Source organism: Perca fluviatilis, chromosome 12, assembly GCF_010015445.1.
Source record: "Perca fluviatilis chromosome 12, GENO_Pfluv_1.0, whole genome shotgun sequence".
In the NCBI taxonomy this organism is placed as follows: Eukaryota; Metazoa; Chordata; class Actinopteri; order Perciformes; family Percidae; genus Perca; species Perca fluviatilis.
Genome location: NC_053123.1, coordinates 8,902,843 through 8,923,845, shown reverse-complemented (window position 1 = coordinate 8,923,845; position 21,003 = coordinate 8,902,843). Strand labels below are relative to the sequence as shown.

The following is a 21,003-nucleotide window of genomic DNA, read 5'->3' as shown; positions in this document are numbered from 1 at the left end:
GTCCTTGTCGTCACTCGGGTCCTCAATGTTCCACACAATTTCTGGACACTGTGCCCTTCCTTGACAATCCATTTGAATTTTTGCATCAGTGTCTTTCTTTATTGGGTTACAGCCTATAGTACAACTGAGACTATGGTAGAACAAATACATAGATAATTTGGTTAACACATCTAAAAACAAATGCTTTCTTGTGAAACCATATAGAAGTAAAACAATGTGATTTTACGTGATTGGTAAAAAAATGTATAGAGTATGATCAGTTCCAATTACCTGAGCCAACTTGGCGTGTACATCTGAGGGGTAAAGGTGATGCATATGGATGTGGTTTCTTCCACTTTATCGTTTTTTTTTATCACATTGAAATAATACTTATTGAATTGAAGGGGATCAGGTAGGCAGCTTCCTTTAATAGTGTACGTCAGTCCCTCAAAAGGTCCTTGACATACACAGGTATCACCTGTGAATCAACAAGGACAGATTTTTCTGCTGCAATAACAATTGACATGCTGGTACAAAACATTTAAGAATAATTACTTCTGTAACTACTTCTGCAAGTTACAGCTTTCATTTAAGCTGGCAAAATCAACCGAGGCCTTATAGAACTGGGAAGCTTTTAAAGGGGTGATAGAATGCAAAACCGATTTTACCCTGTCATAGTTGAATAACGACAGTTTGGTGGGTAAATAGGACATACATAGAAGCTCAAAATCCCACTGACACCCCTTTACTATGAAAATCTCATATTTTGAAACTGCCTCTGAAAACGGGCGAATCCCAACAAAGCTGAGTTGCTTGCGCAAGCATCTCAAAATCCGGAACCTTAAGAGAACAGTCACGCCCCAACATTTACATAGGCTACAACTGACCTGAGATCAGGTAGTCTTCGAATCTAGCTAGGTCACGCAGATCTCTGCTATTCCATTACAAAATTCACTTCTGAAACTTTTTATGCGAGAAATCAACCATATAAAGCTCGAATATGGGCCGCTTTACGAAAAGGATGGCTAATTGCAAATATTCTCCGACTGTGTGTCGGAGTTTAGTGCCGGTGTTGGTGCTGCCTGGGTTGCTACATCGCCACCCTGACCGCAGTGTCAGCGACGTAGCCCGCAATCTTTTACCGCGCCCGCAGGTTCCAGTTAATCTTATAATGGGTATGTGTGTTGAGTTATATAAACAAACAATCGGGAAAATAAACGCCTCTTGTCCGTGAGTCTCATTGATAGATCCGCGGAGATGGAGTCCATCAATGAGAGCTAGCTAGCCTCCTCCTAACTCTGACATTCACAAAAATACATTCAATTGGAATCCGAAATCGGACAAGTGTTAGCTAAGCTTTGTAAGACCTTGAGGTACCTGTAATATTCATGCCGTGAACGAAATTCAAACTGTAAATATACTTTAGTTATGCGAAAGTGAGCAAGCTGCGGTATTTCCCCATTGTAATGAATGGGACATATAGCAAGCAGCTGTTCATCCTACAAGGACGCCTCGCGTTCATAAAAATGCCTTAAAATCAAATCGGACACAACGGTTAGCTTTATAAGACATTGGGGAATGATGTTGTATAAGTGGCGTGACGAAATTCAAACTGTAAATATAATTTAGTTATGACGACAATGTAGCGCTAGCCAGCGCGGTATTTCCCCATTGTAATGAATGGGACATATAGCAAGCAGCTGCTCGTCGCTACAAAGACGCGTTCGTTCATAAAAATGCCTTAAAATCAAATCGGACACAACGGTTAGCTTTATAAGACATTGGGGAATGTGTTGTATAAGTGGCGTGACGAAATTCAAACAGTAAATATAATTTAGTTATGGCGAAAATGTAGCTAGCTAGCTGCGGTATTTCCCCATTGTAATGAATGGGACATATAGCAAGCAGCTGCTTGTCCTACAAAGACTCAAATCGCGTTCATAAAAATGCCTTTAAAATCAAACGGACACAACGGTTAGCTTTATAAGACATTGGGACATTCAAAACCGTAAATGTATTATTTATAGATATAGTTATGCCGGCAGCTGGCCGCGGAGCCCGGCGATGCTATCCACAAAGGGTGACTTCGCCTGGGTATGGAGCCCAGCAGGCTGTCGCTTCTCGTTAGACTGTGTGGAGCTCCTAAAGTCCGACACGCTTTACCAAATTTGCAATTAGCCATCAATTTTTGGTAAACGGCCCATATTTGAGCTTTATATAGTTGATTTTCTCGCTCGCAAAAAGTCTCAGAAGTGAATTTGGTAATGAAACATTGCAGTGTCTGGAATATGAGATTCTGTCGCTTCTCTAATGTATGTGTATTGGGGATTCGCTCAACCAATCAGCGCGCGTCTCTAATGTCTGCGTATGGCAAGTCGCTCAACCAATCACCGCGCTCATCTAAATATTCATGACCATACCATATTTGGAAGAAAAGCTCTTGTTACAAATAGGGCCAAAACACAGGGATGCATAAGGGCCCATAAAATATCAACCAGGCCATTTTCAGCCCAAACAATGTTACATACCCCATTAGGAGACCATAAGGAACAGTGTGAAATACCCTGTATAATCATTCTATCACCCCTTTAAAGCTAGACACCACAGGCAAACTTCAAATGTATTGAGTAACAAAAAGAGATATCCTATATTCTCTCTGTTAAAACCTTTGACTCTAATATGGAAACTGAATGAAACACGAGTTTTGAACCTGGCTTCATACAATGTTCACATTTCTGTTTTGTAAATGCATTCAATGTAGCGGATATTTAAGTAGACAATGCCTCAATATTTCAGAAAACATGTTATACAAAAGATAATTGTCTTAATGTAAGTAATCAACCTGGGGGAAGTTTCATGGTGTTTTTTCACCACATTCCACATTCACCTGTAGTGTCTGCCCTTAAAATATGACTAAGAATTTAAATCTGCCACCGTTAACATATGTCTTGTCAGAATAGAGAGCTTGATAGGTGTAGCAACACTAACTTAGGGTAGTGGGGTTTAGCAAACTCCTTAACAATGTTCTGGCCTAAGACGATCAACACTAAACATAAGTTACTTTATGACACTTCTAGCAAATAAATATGTAACTAACAAACATATGTAATACTTAATCTTTCAATTAAAAAAAGAGTAGAAAAAGAATAATTCTTACTGCATGTCCACTCGTATCGTTTTTGGGTGTCAGTTAGTTGGGATGCTTCACTTACTGAAAGAGTGATAGTTAGATTTTTGGCAGGTATTGTATATGAAGGTGCTGCAATGGCCTTCATTGCAGACCTGACAACTCTAAGATGTTTCTTTCTCTGAAAAAGAAAATGAACAAAAGGACTTGTAAATAATGCAGTATACATAAGAAAAGCATAAAAATTATGAAAAGAATTAGGAGAGCTTCAGGGGGTAAGTATTCTTCACCTTAAATATAAAACTGTTGAAGGTAAAAGAGAAAAACATTTTACCTGTCTCAACAAATGGTCATTTTGTTCATTTAGTTTAACGGCTGAATCCTTGCCACAGATATCAAACGTATCCACATCTACTTCCAAAGAGGAGAATGCGTTCCATGCTCTGAGTTTCACTTGCACAGATCCTGTAGCAAAACATTCACTCGTGAAAACAAAGAATATTCCAATAATTTCAATAAAATCTGCACATATAAACTGCTGAAACATGAGGAGATTAAATGGTCTTTAAATCAGATTGTTGATGGTTTAAGTTTTTCGCAAGTCATTAAGTCACAGTGGCATTTTGCTTCAAATGTGGTCCCCGTTTTTGATATGTCTTCCATACCTTGAACTTGGTGTCCAATATGAAAAATGCCCTTGCTTGTATTCATTTCTCTGGTCTCAGAGTATGAGCTGTTGTCTCCAGTAAGAGAAAAGAGAAGCAGCACAGGTGCTCCCCGTTCAAGGGAAACACCAAGTGTAATATCTGGAGAGTCTAGACAATCATCTCTCTCTGTCAACACAGAGGCCTGTAGCCCGGCTACTTTCTCCAACACACACATCTGCAGAATATGAAGAATTACAAAACAGAGAAACATGAAATTCCCATCAGCTTCCCATTCATCACTTGCCATTGGCTCTGAGTGCTGCTAAAAAGCGGGTGATCTATTATCTAATATTACCTTACAGTTTTTATTTTTTTGTTTACACACTAATACTTATACCTGAGACACAATGACCAGAAACCTAAACTCATGTACTAACCACCTTAACCACTACACACACTTCTCCACATTTGGCATGATCTTCTTAACTAAAATATCTTGTGTTCACATGCAATACACAACATGCTACTATCCACTTTGACTCCTCACATTGGCAAACACATGATGCAACATTATTCAATTAGCAATCAGAGCTTTAGCAATAACAGGTGAGGTACTCTCTTTTGGCCAACAGAGGAGAGAGAGGCAAGAGAAGTGTTTGTACAGAAAGAAGAAGGAGGACGAGAAATAGGAAGAGCAATATGAGTCATAATCTCTGATGAGATTCGGGCCACTTTGGTCTAACAATGAGAGAAGCTGGGCAGAGAGTACAACCAAACTTGAGCAGGTTCACAGTAATGACCACAATCCCCATACTGAACACGTACAGTATACCTCTTCTGTAAGCTGTGGAATATGCATCTGCAGAAGCTGTGGAAGCTTTTTAGGGCTGGATTTGCCATGAGCCATTTATAACAGTGTTTTACACTGGGCACATTAGTGTTCAATTGGTTTTTGGAAATGTCTAATCATACGATGGTGTGTGTGTAATTTGAACACAAAATAACATTTTGAAATTACATCTAATTATTTTGAAGGCAGAGTTTCATTTTGCAGGAGATTTTGTGGTGTTTAGCCTTTTGTGTGTTTCTGGATTTGTGTGCGAGTTCTGAGAATATGAGGTATGCTTTCAGAAAATGTGTGTAAACAATTGAAAAAAACTAATACTGCGCCTGAATGCATCTTAGACGTGCATGGATCACTGTAGCTGCTGCTCTGCTAACGTGTTGCTCACGTTATAATAAACCATCAAGGTCTTCAGTTACAAAAGTTATTATGTCATTATTAAATAGTTATTGGATGCTGTAGAGTTTTCATCTTTCACCGCAGTGTAGTGAAGGTTGAGGACTCACAACCTGGCAATCCCAGATACATTTGTGTCTGCAAAATAACCTATGAAATGGTAACCTATTAATAAAGAATATATTCATGAGTAATAACAATAACAATCCCTCCAGTATGTAACTTGACGGGGTTCATATAATGTTCATTTGATTTTGTAGTATCTTCAGTATTCAAGTAAAGACAATTTCTCCCCATGGCGGTTTCCTTTTTTCTGAGATACTGTAGGTCTGAAAAGGCATAAACGTGGTAAACAAGAATGCCAATCACTATTAAAACTGTGACTACGCTGTAAAACTGTAGATGCCTTTTATAGCAACACTGCCACGAGCAAAAGCCCTGCCAAAAGACAATCAAAATGGGTGGTGTTTGGCCCTCATTCAATCTGTTTCACATTGCACGTGGGCAGCATTACACATGTCTGAAGACCAACTTTGATTGATTATTCACACCATGCTCCAGTGTTTAAAAGTATAAGACTGATTAGTCTAACGGCAATCAAATTCCTTTTAACAGAGGTGATATGACAGGTTGCTGATTTTGGATGAAATTCAGAGGAGTGATGCTTCCACTGTGTTCTGGTGTTTACAGATATGCCACTAATTAGGGGATGGGATGCTATAATTAAAGGTTGAATTTAATTTCAAATTTAGAGAGGCCTTCAATCAACTCCTTAATCAAACTGTCACAACCAAAACAAAAAGATGAAGGGTTGATGCATCATGTTACTTGTTATTGCGTTGGTATTGTGATATGTTGACTTGATTGATGCTAATTTACCTGCAGGCCTGCGGACATTTCAGGGATCGTGACCGTGTTAGATGCATAAAGGGTCAGCTGGTGGCAGCCAGGCCCTAGCTGCTTCATCATTTCTGGAGTCACTGTGACGTTCTGGGGAACATTTCCTCTGAACACAGATACGTTTGACAACAACGTTTCATCACTCTGGATTCGGTAGGTAACATTTGTACCTGCAGAAAGAAAAGAGAGCAAAAAAGAAATACGTTTAAAAGATGAAAAGAAAGTACAAATAAAATAAAAATAAAACACCAAAATCTGGACACAAAGTCATGGTTTATTATGGTCATTATGGCACCTACCTGCTTTTACCTCCATTTGAATTTGAAATGGCTCCCTGTAAAGGACTTTGCAGTTGGTTGCATGAAAAGACCGTTTCCTAGCATAGCACCTGATGGCACCAAACACTGTTATGGGCTCTTCAATGGTTATTATGTTTTGAGCTCTAATGTATATGTCCCTGCTGGTGCATTCAACTGCCACAACAAATGTGCTTGGATAAGTATAGCTGTGTACCTCGCTTCTCTCCAGCCTGAGAAAAAGCACACAGAAACAGTTAGCAGTGATCACAGTATGTTCCTATTCTTCCAAAAAAAAAAAAAGTCTTTAAAAGAGACAAATCAATACTATTTTTTTTCATGAATAATTAAATACTTTGGTCTAATTTCATGGCAGTATGGGTTTGCCTTTTTGGCCTTTTTTTTTTTTTTTTTTTTTTTTTGTTTTTTTTTTTTTTTTTTATTAAATTAATTTTTTTTATTTTATTACAAAAAAAAAAAAAACAACCCTCCCCCCCCCCCCCCGGGGAAAAAAAAAAACCCCAAAAAAAAACACCCCATAAACTATTGGTTCACAACCTTTTTTTCCTTGAACATGCCGCTGGTCACAGAGGTTGATAGATGACAGAGGTGTGGCCTACTAAGTAGTCTACTATTTTAAATAAAGGAATAAGGAAAAATAAGGAAAACAAATGTTTCTTTTAAAAAAATGTTTTATATACAGACTTTTTTTATTAATATCAATTATCCAGTAAGTGTGTTTTTATGATTTTGGTTTATATGTGCAAATCTAATTTTAACAATCTCATTGCAGTCCTGTGATTTTTGGTGTCCCCTACGGGGGGCCCAGATCACATGTTGGGAAAGCATCCATGTGCGGTTTAAGGGTACCCTAGTCTATATCGACAACGTTCCACTTCCGGGATTGCTCCGGTGCCACCGGAAATTCTGCCGGATGTCCCTCTTTTCGGTCGGATGGCCGAGCTTTCTTTGTGTTGTAATTTTAAACTCTGGTGGATTTGTGAGGACTATCGTTAACTGCTCCTCAGATCTCTGCAGGGTAAATCCAGACAGCTAGCTAGACTATCTGTCCAATCTGAGTTTTCTGTTGCACGACTAAAACAACCACTGAACGTGCACATGTTCCACCAAAACTAGTTCCTTCCCGAGGCTATTTTGCAGAGGCACTGTTGCTCCGTCCGCCCATGACAATTGTGATTGGTTTAAAGAAATGCCAATAAAGCAGAGCACATTTTTCTCCCACCCTGGAATGCTGTGTAGACTCGCCAGACTAGGGGTATCCCAACAATATATTATTGCTCCATACACCATAAAGTTGGGGGACTTTTGGGAGTCAGATTTAAAAAAAAAAAAAAAAAGAGAAAAAGATGTATATCCTAACTTTTAGTCCCACGTTGGGTGCTCCAAAATCTTTGGATGCTACATTTCTCACAATGCAACTCAGTATCTTTGGTTAGGCCTTCCTTGACTGTTAATGCCAACTGTATGTTTTTCAACCTCTTCCCCTACAATTTGTAACACATTCCACTGGTTATAAATTTGAAGTCTCAAGCCAAATCATCACATCATCAGGGTTATTCTCTCAAACTTGGCAATGCTTTATACGACGGTTTTGACAGGCTGAGTAGTAGAATTTATTTTTAAACCCACTTAGTCAATCTCAGTTGAGTCTGTAAAAGCTATTACTCACCCCTCTGGACTATGCAGATAAATAACATGGCCATCTCCGGTACTCAGCATGCAGCTAAGGTTTCCCTGTGGCAAATGGAAGAGCCACTTCACGCTAATGGGGATGATTTCAAAAACAGCAGCCACTGTGCTCACTGACAGTGTGAGCCCTGGGGGGGAGATAATGTAAACCAAAGTGTCTCTAACGAACTGGGCTTCCAACAAAACAGACAAGCACAGATCCTCATCATCTCAGCAGACAGAGAGGCATGATATAATATGATGAAATAAACAGATTTAATAAAAGAAAATGTAAAATCACCATTCTCTTTGCATGGCCATACACTGGATTTTAGAAAATACAGAGGTTGAAAAACTGAGTTTACTAGGGGGGGGGGGTTTGGGGGCATGATTTACCTGATCTAAATAAGCACATTTATAAATGTTGTGAGAGCAAAAACCGCATAACAATATCTTCATTAATGGGCAGTAGGGCTGCTCGATAACACGATTACTCATCGACTTTTGGAAAGATGTTGCATTTATTGAACTATTGAAGTTCACCAAATCAACATTGAAAACACCTTCAACTGTGAAATTTCACTTAATACTTTTCCTGTTGAACGTTATGAATTCCCATTGAGAACACAAGACAAAATGGAATGTGCAAAAAAAAAAAAACAATATAATTATTTCAAAATAATTCAATAAAAGTATATCTTTGTTTAATCTTTGCATTTGCATCATTTAGGATTTGAATTGTAGAAATGTTGTTACATGTAGGGGATTAAAAGACCCAAATGCAGAGAGAGGCAGGCAGAAGAAAGTTGGCGTTGAGGATTTATTTGAAAAACACAAAAATCAACCAAGGGAGTCCTGGGAGTAACAATTCCAAAAATAAGACAAGAGGTATCCAAAAAACTAGGGAAATACAGGGAGCACAGAGATTGACCAGAACGGACAGGGGGGAGAGACACGACAGGAACAGGCAAGCACAGAAACTGACAGGGCACAAGCACAGACAGACACAAAACGATCTGACAACAGACAAAGGAAACACAGGGGCTAAATAAACTAGGTAACGCGAAAACACAAGACAGGTGACACCAGGGCTGGGGTACAGGTGGAGCACATCAGACAACCACACAGGCGGGAAAACACAGGAAGTAAAACTAGACATGACAAGACATAAAACAGACAATCAAAGTAAAACAGGAAACAGAAATACACACAGCAGGGAACAGAAATATACACAACGAAATACATACAGGCCACAGAAACAATATACAAAACAGGAAACATACAAAATTACAATAACAGGCAACAGAAATGTCCGAAACAGCCAACAGAAATGTCCAAAACCACAACAAATGTGTCTCAAACAGTAGATAAACAATAGCAAAATGTGTGTTATACACTAATATATGTCTACAACAATACTAGTGTGTAATAATATGTAAAGGATAATGTAGGACTAGTGGGTCATTATTAAAAATTAGAACCCAGGGTTGCTGCACCATGCCACCTGAAGGGGTTCAATTCACAATATTGACCTTGCTCTCTCTACATTATAAAATAAATAAATCAATTATTCGACAAACAGTATTGAGAAAAAAAATGATTTTATTGATAAAACAATGGTCCACTTTTGAATGAAGTGTGGGATGAGAAGCAATCACACCTGCCGCTAAGGCCTTCTGGATGTAGAACGTGTGATTTCCCCTTTACTTGGAACATTTATGATTGCTTAGAATGACTGTGACTTACCATCTTTGCAGTGGTAGTCCACAGACAGGTAGCTCCCCAGCTGAGGACAGGGGTCACCAAGGGAGTCCACAACTTCAGAAATCTGGCAGACCTGACGGCCGTGGCAGTGAGCTGGGAAACACACAGAGAACATAATCAGCTAACTATAATACCAATGAAAATGACATTATAGGACATTTAACAACTTACTACTTCATATTTAGCAGTGCTAGTGGGCCAGTGAGAAAGGATTGAGCTCTCACAACAACTCAACTAATGATCCTACACATAACAACTCTTAACATTATCATCATAAATAGAAGGCACTTGTGTGGTGCTTCTAACATGAGCACAAAACAAAGCACTTTACATTTAGCAACACCCACACTTCCCCTGGACTGCTAATGTTCAGTTGCTCTACTATCTCCACTGTAATAAAACGCACCTCTATTTAAAAATCTTATTTCTATGGACGTGTCAGAAATTGGTGTTAACTGTATATATGACATCTGTACAACAGTCAATTTAACTTTTGTACTTTTCTAGAATAAATGTTTTCCGATTTTTGTACTTGGTAAACTTGTGATAAAGTTAAGTTTTATCACAAGTTTAGAGCAGAACCATAGAACTGTTTCCCATTTACAAACAATGTGTGCACAGCAGGAGCTTATATACCGATTGTGATGGGGTTACCCCATGCCTTCATTTAAGCCAGTGGTAGCATTGGTCCTAGCATGTTAAGCTAACCCTAGCATGAACATTAGCATATGACTGGTAGCATTAGCATTACCATTAGCATGTGGGCTAGCATCAATGGACACATGGCTTGTCAATTCATGTTATTTCCTTTCAATGTATTTAAGTACTAGTCGAAAGAGTAGAAAGCATGATTTGATAAATACGACACATACACAGTTCATTTCAAGTCATTTATTTTAGGTTAATGGATTTCCCCAAGGTCATCAAAATGTCTCATTCACCTGTTCTCATTTTCAAGCAGGGTGCTGGGTCGGTACAGTGCAGTACAGAGGGGGGGGTACTGGAGTGTCTAAGTTTTCTATTTTTGAGAAGCTTGTTAACATTTAATTTCTGGTTTTATAGTTGGTATCTTGTGTATTGATGTTGCCAGAAATGTTTTGGAATGTTGAGGTAACATGATGAGGTTGATTGATTTCCAATTAACTTTGGTTTGTCTTGTAGGAGGGGCTTTAGGTATAAAGGAAGGAGGCAGAGGCTCGTCGGGAGAGACAAGTTTTGGCCTGGAAGGCTGCAGGTGCTAGAGCCCAATAGTCAGGGCCTGATTTAGGCTTTTGTATTGTTTAATATTTATTTAGTATGATAATTTAAATAGTTTGTCTTTAGTTTCTTTGTTGTTTTTGTTATTTTTGATATATTTTTGTAATAATTCATCCATGCACTACCGCACTTTCCCCGTGAATGGGGGAGAAATAAAACAAAGCACCCGGTGAAGAACTCCTGAGTCCATGTCTCCTCCTTCCACCATGGGGCTAAACCTTACACCGATCATTTTTATTTTAGTAAAAAAAATTACTAAATATATAGCCCTATATGACACACATCCTTGCATTTCTATAACTTTCTTTTAACCAGACGCAGCATTAAATTCCTGCTATTTGACTGCTGCACAAGAGGGCCACGGCTATTTATGTTATGAATATTATATTCATAACACAAGCATGTATCGTTGCTTACTCAGAATATACCAGATAGGCCTACTTAGCTTTAACCCTCTAAGGTCTAAGAGAGTTTTCTCGATTTTCACATATCTTCTTAAATTCAACTTTTAAAAAGTAGTATTTATTAGCCTCACTGGAAAGACTCTGAACATCAGAAGCATTACAATGTGATGCATTTTCCATCCAAAGCCATCAGTCTACCACTCACCTCTATCAGCTGTCGTTGAGTCACTCACCGAAACTCTAAATACATGTCAAACAGCTAAGTATTGATCAGAGACCCTGAGAAATGTCTGTACTCTTCATTTACCAGACACACAGTAACAGTGTGAGATGTCCAACAGCATTTATTCCTGCAGTGCAAAACTATCCACAGCCTTCATAAAAATCGATTGGATCACTTAAGCTAAAAAAATGATACTCTCTGAGCTAACCAGGAGGTCTCCTTCTTGGGATGATGAACAATGTTGTATTCATGCAGTTGGAGGCACATAACAACTTCACATGTTGATTTTCTCATGAGCTCTCAGCCATTCTTTGTCGTCTACCCCCCGCGTGCTCGCTCATCTCACTGATAGTGAGTCACTAGGAAACCCCAGGGCTGGATTTCCAAACGGGCCTCCTGGGCCCAGGGGCTCCTAAGCCAGAGTGTCTGTCTGAAGTCACTGTTACTAACCTTGCATTTCAGGCACATATGATCAAAGGGCTTAGTTATTCATGTCAAAGAACCCAAAAAGTCCTTCTGAAAAAACTGAAGGAATAGCCTAAACATTCACTTAGTAGATGTAACAAGAAAGAAACACTCATGATACATTTTAAGTGAGTGTCCATCCCCTCATTTTATCTATAGGACTTTAGAGAGGCTGAGCACTCTGTGAAGAGTAATCCAAGTTGTGTAAAACAATAGCATTAGAAGCTCTGTCTAAGGGCCTCTCAGAAGTGGTCATAGACAATCCAGACCGAGGCTTGAATTTAAAATGTGACTTTCTATGTGGGTTAGCACTGTGATAGACTTATGACTTGTACAGCATGTACACTCCTCTTACCTTCTGTGCATGCTGGGAAAGGTTGCAATGCCCCACGACCCTATAGCAGGATGAACAAGCTTGGAAAATGAATGAATAGATAGTCTGCTTTTGCCATCAGCTAAATGCATGAGTCAATATTTACTCTTTGGATGGACATCATTGATTTATCTTAAAAGTCTATTGAGCTATGAAGCTATTATTGTGTGTTTTTCCTTCCATAAATGCCCTAATGGGCAAACAATGGTCTGCAGTGAGACAGTGTGTGGTTTGTGATATCTGGCAATCACTTCCTTCAAAAGTGGATAGGGTTTCATCAGAATTGTCATCCATGCAAAACCTTTTTAATGAGGCATGATTGTTTGTTTTCCTATTCTGACTTGTTCCCCTATTGAGTTCAGCAGATAAAAAGAGAGAAAGCTAAGAGAGGTTATTTTGGAGATTAGATCCTTTAAAAGCTCTGGATTAGGTAATTGTATAAAAAATCAAACAAATCAAACATATCAAACATATCATTATCGTCAATTATCATTGTGTTTTTATTGCATATAACAGATAAATTATTTGACCATGTACCTGTTAATGATGCAACAACATCCACCCAGCCACACTGTTGTTCTGTGGATGTTGATGGGGGGGAGGGCGTGGATCGACAGTAATGGATGTTCTCACGACCGTAGAAGCCGACATCTATCATTAGGACTTGATGAGAACCACACTGCAGAGTGGCGTTACGGCCTGCACACACAATGGATCTCCCAGAGTCTGGGAAGAAGACAATAGCAATACAAAGTGGTGATTTATCATCATCATCATAGAGTAATTCAGTATTGTTTTTTTTCAAAGTTTGAGGCAGAATACATACCAAACTGGCAGATAAATTGCCGTTTTTGGTTGCAGTCTCTTGTGGCTTCCCATTGGAAGCCAGAGTCTCTCAGTATGTGTCCACAGGCTGCTCCTAGCTGCGGGCTGCTTACCCAGTTTGAATAGGTGATATGTGAACCATCCAGCCAAAAGAGAGCACCTGAAAATGGAACAAACCATTGTACATGTGTGTGTGTGTGTGTGTGTGTGTGTGTGTGTGTGTGTGTGTGTGTATATATATATATATATACACACATATACACACATATACATATATATATATATATATATATATATATATATATATATATATATATATACACACACATATACTACATACTATATATATATATATATATATATATATATATATACATACACATACATACATACATACATACATACATACATACACATACACATATATATACATATATATATACATATATACACATATATATATACATATATATATATATATATATACATATATATATATATATATATATATATATATATATATATATATATATATATATATATATATATATATATATATATCAGGGTTTGAGCTGAAGTGCCCGTAAGTACACTGACCTTACCTGTGGTGATCAATTCAATTCAACTTTATTAATAGTGTCAAATCATAACAGAAGTTATGTCAGGACACTTTCCAGATAGAGCAGGTCTAGACCACACTCTATAACTTACAGAGACCCAACAATTCCCCCAAAAGCAATTGCACTTGTGACAGTGGTGAGAAATAAATTCCTTTTAACAGGCAGAAGATCAAGAGAGAGAGAGAGAGAGAGAGAATATATGTAATATTTTCTCCAACATTATATCAATGGAGTTTCTGTTTATTTGGTAGAATTCATTTTTTACTACAGTTTTCAAGGGCAGTACAAGTAAACCCCTGAACCTTAAAGGCCACTCTACCAGCTTCCTTTCCATTGTCGTCCAAAACTATTAAAAACATGGATGTGAGCAACAGTGTTGCATTAGGTGACATGGTTCTTCATAACAATGATCACGGGCATTTAAATGATTTAAATTTTGGTAATTCTCCTGCACCCGCCTTCTATAGGTCACTTAAAAGTTCATTTTCTCCTCATTGAGTTTGTAGACCTTTTGACCTAATGCACGTTGCACAAACATTATAATTTCTAGTTTAGAGGTTTAGTTTATTTCTTTGGACTATATTACTTTGTTGGCCCTTTTGTTTTTAATATTTAATTTGAAAATAATTGTCCTGTTTTGTTTAATTTGTAGTTTAGTGGGAGTGTTTGGCTTTGTGTTACCCCTTTGCTTCAACAATGGTCTGACCAGCCATTTTATATGGTCACCTTTATCTTCAGATTTTTAGGTTGGGAGTCTTTGTTTCTCTATGTTAAACGTTTGGATTTTGAAATTAAGTTTATCTGTATAGTTTTCTTTTTTAGGGTAGGCAGAGTGGGGAAATACCGTATCGGTGTATCGGCCGACGGCCTGTACAGGTCCAGTATACTGTGCACTGGCACTGTGTTCCCTACTGTTGCAGAACAACAGGAGGGCAGGGAGAGAGTGATGGCAACAGTACGGAGGCCAGTGACTAACAGAATAATACAAGATACGCTTTTATTGTCTTCTATAGGATAAATTTGTCTTGGGCAGCCGAAAGAAAAAAAAAAGTAAATGTACATAAACACACAACAAACATACAATTGTCTCATACAAATGCAATCAACTACAGGTAAGATTCAATAACACACACAAACCCCCCTTACCTCCACCCACACGCACAGAAGAAAGAGAACCTACACTCAGAAAAAAAAAGGAACAAAAGCTTGTCACTGGGGTGGTACCCTCAAAAAGTACATTATTGTAACCTTTAGTCAGAGGAACACAAATGTACCTTACTTGTTTTTACGTTCTAAAAAGGGACACTATTATAATTTTGAGGATCAAAAATGTACCTTAAACAAAGGTACAACAAAGTACCTCTGGAAACAATATATCTGCAATATAAGGGGGAGGGTGTGCAGTACTACCCAGATTGGATATTTCCCATTAAATCATGCTGTGATCAAGACTCATGTATTGCACAATAGCTATGGGATTAGTTTTGTGACTTTAATTCCAAGCAAAACTTCTCAAGTATCAAACAAAAAACACTAACTCAAGCAAAAAAATTGTCACCTCAAAGGTAAAACTTAAAACTTGCAAACAAAACATTTGTGTAGTTGTAAACTATTGGTCTTTTATTTGTTTGATATTATGTCCTTTTGTTTACAGTTCCCTCTGCTTCTTTCTCAATGATCAGTCTATTACTCTCTCCATCACGTTTGCAGTCATGCTCCCAGCTTTCTCGTTTGCGCTCCCTGAGTTTTTGCTTGCGATTCTGACACAAACATCTCGTGTGGGCGGGTCTTACAGGGGTGCGTCCCCATTGGCTAATGAGAGTTAAGGGGAAAGTTTGAGTGACAGCTCAGCCTCGGTGCAGGTAAACTAACGTTAGAGACTCAGAGTCTGGTCTGGAGGACACACAAGCCACTCCACAGGGGATTCCTACAAGATTAATAAAGTGTAAGTATTATTAATATATATATTATCTGTGATCTACGTTGCAAGCATGGTTACTAGACATTTGTTGTTTCGTTGTGTTAAGTGACTAGCTAGCTAGCTAGTAAAGCTTTTTTAAGTTAGCATTTAACATTAGCTATAGGCTATACTGCTAACGTTATCTAAAACTTGTAGCCACCGGCTACCTTACTGAGCTAATAATTTACCATGGGAATCATGTATTCTTCGTGAGGCTTTACTCAATGGAGCTGTATTAATTATCGTCTTCTCTCTGTAGAGACCTGCAGGACCCGAGCAGAGCTACGATGCTCTCCCAGGTAACCTAAAGGTTAGTAACGTAGCTATATTATGGTCTATTAGGAAAAATTATTATCCAGCTAACTACTAATTGTTGGGGTTGCTATTGGCCTGATAATACACAATGCTAGGGTATTGGTTAAGTTGTACAATGTAGAAGCTGTGAATGTAATGTATTATATCTAGAGGTCGACACATACTGTACAGTACAAATCCAGTGTTAGCACTGCTTAACTGGTTCATCTTTATAGTTTTGTGCTCATCTGTACTTTCCTAGTTATGACAAAGACTGGCTATTCTAACTCTAATTACATGTCTTCTGTTGCATTTGCAAGCAGGTCAGCATAAGGAAAATGTTCATAGTGTTTTTAAAGCCTACACATTTGCTAATGGCTACTTAAAAGCAAGTTATTTTAATGGTAAATCACACAACCTTGGAAGCCTCAGTTATCAGTAAGAACTTTGTTACCATTTGATTTGTGTAAGAAACTTTGTTATAATTTTCTATCACAGCTCACATCAGGCAGCAGGCAGACCAACCAGGAGGACGTGGAGCAGCAGAGGGAGAGGAGCCTTTAGTCTCTCTGTGGAGGAAACACTGTGTGCGAAGGCTTCAAACAGCCAGGGTATGGACCAATAGTGTATGTATTGATCATATTTTGCTCAGATACTCAGTTAACACTTACAATAACCTTTTTCTTAAGTTTTCATTGGTGTACTTGTAGTTTCTTAGTCCATTGTATGCCAATATATATCCTACTACAGTATACTGTCCTGTAATTTAATTTGTGTTTACATTGTCTTACTGTAATTATATTTTAAAATGCACATAATATATAAAAAAAAAATTTACAGTCACCCTTGTCTGTTTGGTTCATTATATAAAACAGGAAATAAGGTTGAGACTATTATAATGCTTTATTTTTAGTCCAATATAAAACTTCACATACATAATGGATATTTGAACATATTTAGCTGGGGCTCCGGTGGTAGAAGAAGCTGGAACTCAGTGTCAGTCATTATTTGCAGTACATCACAGGTCAGGGTCAGTTTTTCATCACCAACAATACACAAACATACTGAGTAATTGGGTTATGTATATATTTCACATATTCAGTTTCACCTAAGGCAAGCTGTATTTCTCTGCTGACTTGTATTTGCAACAACACTTCTGAGGGTGGTGCAGGAATATCACACACAACTCCTGGATGCCTGGGATCATCTGGTCTCCTGAGCTCACTGATGGCCCACTGCTCCAGTCTGGATGACAGCCTTTTCTGCAGGACAGTTCTCTGAAGGGCTGGGATGTGGCTGTAGTCCTTCACTTCCTTGACTTCTTATTGTAAAGCTTGAAGTACCTTATTGGATGATAAAAAAGTGTTTGAAATTAGCTCAATAATAAATAATTGTAATAAAGCCTGCACTCTAGAAACATTTTTCTAGCTTTCTGAACACTACTGGAACACTTATTTCTGGAATATTATTGATCACACTTTCTAGATTCCTACCTCCACGTTGACTACATGTGTAAAGTAAGATATGGCCAGCCACCAGGACACATGCACATCACATCAAACCATAAGGATCACTAAGCAAAGTATTTGTCAAGGGCCTGGTGTGTTAGTTAAAGCACATAGTTTGGACAGTAGTAACACTATGCATTAATTCTAAATATTGTTGACATTTACAGCGCTAAAAAATACAAAAAATACGTCCGTTATCTGCCATCTTAAGGTAGTGCAAAGAAAGAACAGTGTGTACAGATGGAACATTATCTAATGTATGTGTCGAACACTATATATATTACATTCACAGCTTCTACATTGTACAACTTAACCAATACCCTAGCATTGTGTATTATCAGACCAATAGCAACCCCAACAATTAGTAGTTAGCTGGATAATAATTTTTCCTAATAGACCATAATATAGCTACGTTACTAACCTTTAGGTTACCTGGGAGAGCATCGTAGCTCTGCTCGGGTCCTGCAGGTCTCTACAGAGAGAAGACGATAATTAATACAGCTCCATTGAGTAAGGCCTCACGAAGAATACATGATTCCCATGGTAAATTATTAGCTCAGTAAGGTAGCCGGTGGCTTTTAGATAACGTTTGCAGTATAGCTAACGTTAAATGCTAACTTAAAAAAGCTTTACTAGCTAGCTAGCTAGTAACTTAACACAACGAAACAACAAATGTCTAGTAACCATACTTGCAACGTAGATCGCAGATAATATATATATATATTAATAATACTTACACTTTATTAATCTTGTAGGAATCCGCTGTGGAGTGGCTTGTGTGTCCTCCAGACCAGACTCTGAGTCTCTAACGTTAGTTTACCTGCACTGAGGCTGAGCTGTCACTCAAACTTTCCCCTTAACTCTCATTAGCCAATGGGGACGAACCCCTGTAAGAGCCCGCCGCGAGATGTTTGTGTCAGAGCATCGCAAAAAACTCAGGGAGCGCAAACGAGAAAGCTGGGAGCATGACTGCAAACGTGATGGAGAGAGTAATAGACTGATCATTGAGAAAGAAGCAGAGGGAACTGTAAACAAAAGGACATAATATCAAACAAATAAAAGACCAATAGTTTACAACTACACAAATGTTTTGTTTGCAAGTTTTAAGTTTTACCTTTGAGGTGACAATTTTTTTGCTTGAGTTAGTGTTTTTTGTTTGATACTTGAGAAGTTTTGCTTGGAATCAAAGTCACAAAACTAATCCCATAAATAGCGAGGTGCAATAGGAAGGAGTGGGGGAAAGAAGAGACAGGGGTTAGGGCCAGGCGGGTAGTAGCCGTATGAGAAAGAAGAAAGATATTGATGGAACGGAGAAGAAGGGAGTTGAGTTAAAAGACAAGGATCCAAAGGCGGCAGTGTAGTTAAATGTAGTGGTGAGGTTTAAAGGAGGAGTGAAAAAGATCATCAGACCAAACTGAGAATAGATTGGACACAATTGCACCAAATTGCCATCATTTAAAAGACTATTGCTAATCAGCAATATTAATCAGCAATTACATTCTCTTCAATGGGGTGCTAATTTATAGCATATGATGGATTGAGTCAAATGTGTGAGGGCTTACAATTCAGAACAAAAAAAGATTTTCACAGTTTGTAATTTAGCGCAGCAGCTGTCTATAATCCACGATACGGCCTTCTTACCTTCAACAATTGGAGAATATTGCAGGTTTGGAGAGGCAGAGGGTGCAACTCCAAGCCACACATCATTCTTGGGATCCAAGAATCTTTTAAGGAAATATTGAGTTTCTTCATCTGGGATAAATGCAAGGTGTCCACCACGCTGCTCACACCAAGCCTGCGCACTGTAAAAAGTATGCTGGAGATCCACAAACTCGTAGCAGGAGCCTCCAAAGGCCTTCTGGAAGTCTGGACAGGAAACAGGAACCTTTGTCTTATCTTCAGCGCAAGACAGACAGCTGAGTGTCATCAGGATCAGCAGGTGCACAATTGTCCAGCCCATCCTTGTTTGTTTTTACTTCGAAAAAACCAAAATGTCACACTTTTCAACTTCTTGGTGCTATCAGTGCAGCGGTAAAAGTTACACTGTTTCCCCCTTTCGTCTAACGTTTTCATACACGCCGCTGGTCACGTCCTGCTTTTAAATGGGTCTGACATGAGCCTCTCTTACACACTTTGTTCTGGCTTCAGTGGAACATTGTTTACCTTACAGCCATCTCTCTCAATAACCACTGAAATGCATTAGCTCTGTACACAGACAGAGCTGATACAAAGGAAACCTGCTGTAAGAGAGCAGATGGCAAAGTAACTTGAGATGAGGGTTTAACAATAATTTACACAATTAAATAAAACAGATTTATAGATTTATATAATAGATATATGATAGAATGGCTAATTGATGATTTTTTTGTATTGTTGTTTGAAATAACTAAGTGCTGGTTTTACGCTGCACTTATTTTTGGCAATACTAAATGATGAGTGATGAAAGAAAATGGCATCCCAATTCAAGACAAAAACCACGGCCACTCTTCTGTGACATAAAACTCACCCTGTATTTTATATCAAGGCCAGACACATATTGCATGCCAAACCTTCAATTTACATATTTGGCATAGTTGCTATTTTATAAACTGTTTATTAGACTAACATATATTAAACATCAGCTTAATTACAAAAGTAATCAAACTTTGAATGCATGCAGTTTAAAAAGAAGTCAAATGGATGTAAGTTATTTAAAAAACGGTACTAAAAAGAGGAAGTCTCATTGCCACAGACACTGCAGTTTTACGTAGACAAACTGGTTGAATCTCATCTGTGTGTAGATTATTTGCATGTGACATATAATGCCAGAGCAGAGTCAAACTGTGTTCATTTGGTTATACTAGAAGGATTGCCCAGCGGTTTAAAAGTAAGTGTTAAAATTCTTTGTCGTTTCTTTGGAAATTTGAGCTATTTGATGCTTGTAAAAAAATGCCACAATGATGATTAAAGAAAAAGATGCTAAGGAAAACCACCCAGAAAATGAGAACAGCAAATTGTGTTGTGCTAAAAGTGTGGAGTCAGTAGAGAAAAGTCATTTGGTGTTGTGCTATTCATCATCATCACGCCATCATAGCCTATTTTATGTTCCTTGTATATTTATGTAATAATTTGATGTTGGAAAACCATCTCAAAACAACAATCATGTTGCTAAATTATTCTCTTTCCCTCTCTGTCTGACACGGTCCAATATGTAACATATTTACTGTATTATATAAAAAAATGTCATCAGATATTAAGGTAACGTTCTAAGTTGAAATACTATATTCTGTCACTACAACGCTAAAGCCAGTATTTTCTCCTTTGACATTTCCATTTATTTTATTTTGGCCTGTTCCCATTTTGACACTAAGGTTGCGAGACAAGAAACGCAAACACACAAAAACAATGTGCTGCAGCCGCAGCAGCAACAAAACAAACTGGAGGTAGATTCAT

At 38.2% G+C, this 21,003-nt stretch overlaps 1 protein-coding gene across 1 annotated transcript in view; it reads right to left on the bottom strand.

Moving 5' to 3' along the window:
* LOC120570049 (polycystic kidney disease protein 1-like 2) overlaps positions 1–21,003 on the bottom strand; it is a 56,054-nt gene that overhangs the window by 33,856 nt on the left and 1,195 nt on the right. The window contains exons 2-8 of the mRNA XM_039818278.1: positions 19,213–19,437; positions 13,191–13,349; positions 12,902–13,090; positions 9,625–9,735; positions 7,880–8,027; positions 6,193–6,422; positions 5,873–6,063 (exon numbers count right to left, since the gene is read on the bottom strand). Coding sequence (XP_039674212.1) covers positions 5,873–6,063; positions 6,193–6,422; positions 7,880–8,027; positions 9,625–9,735; positions 12,902–13,090; positions 13,191–13,349; positions 19,213–19,437 — 1,253 coding nt within the window. The remainder of the gene's footprint in view (positions 1–5,872; positions 6,064–6,192; positions 6,423–7,879; positions 8,028–9,624; positions 9,736–12,901; positions 13,091–13,190; positions 13,350–19,212; positions 19,438–21,003) is intronic.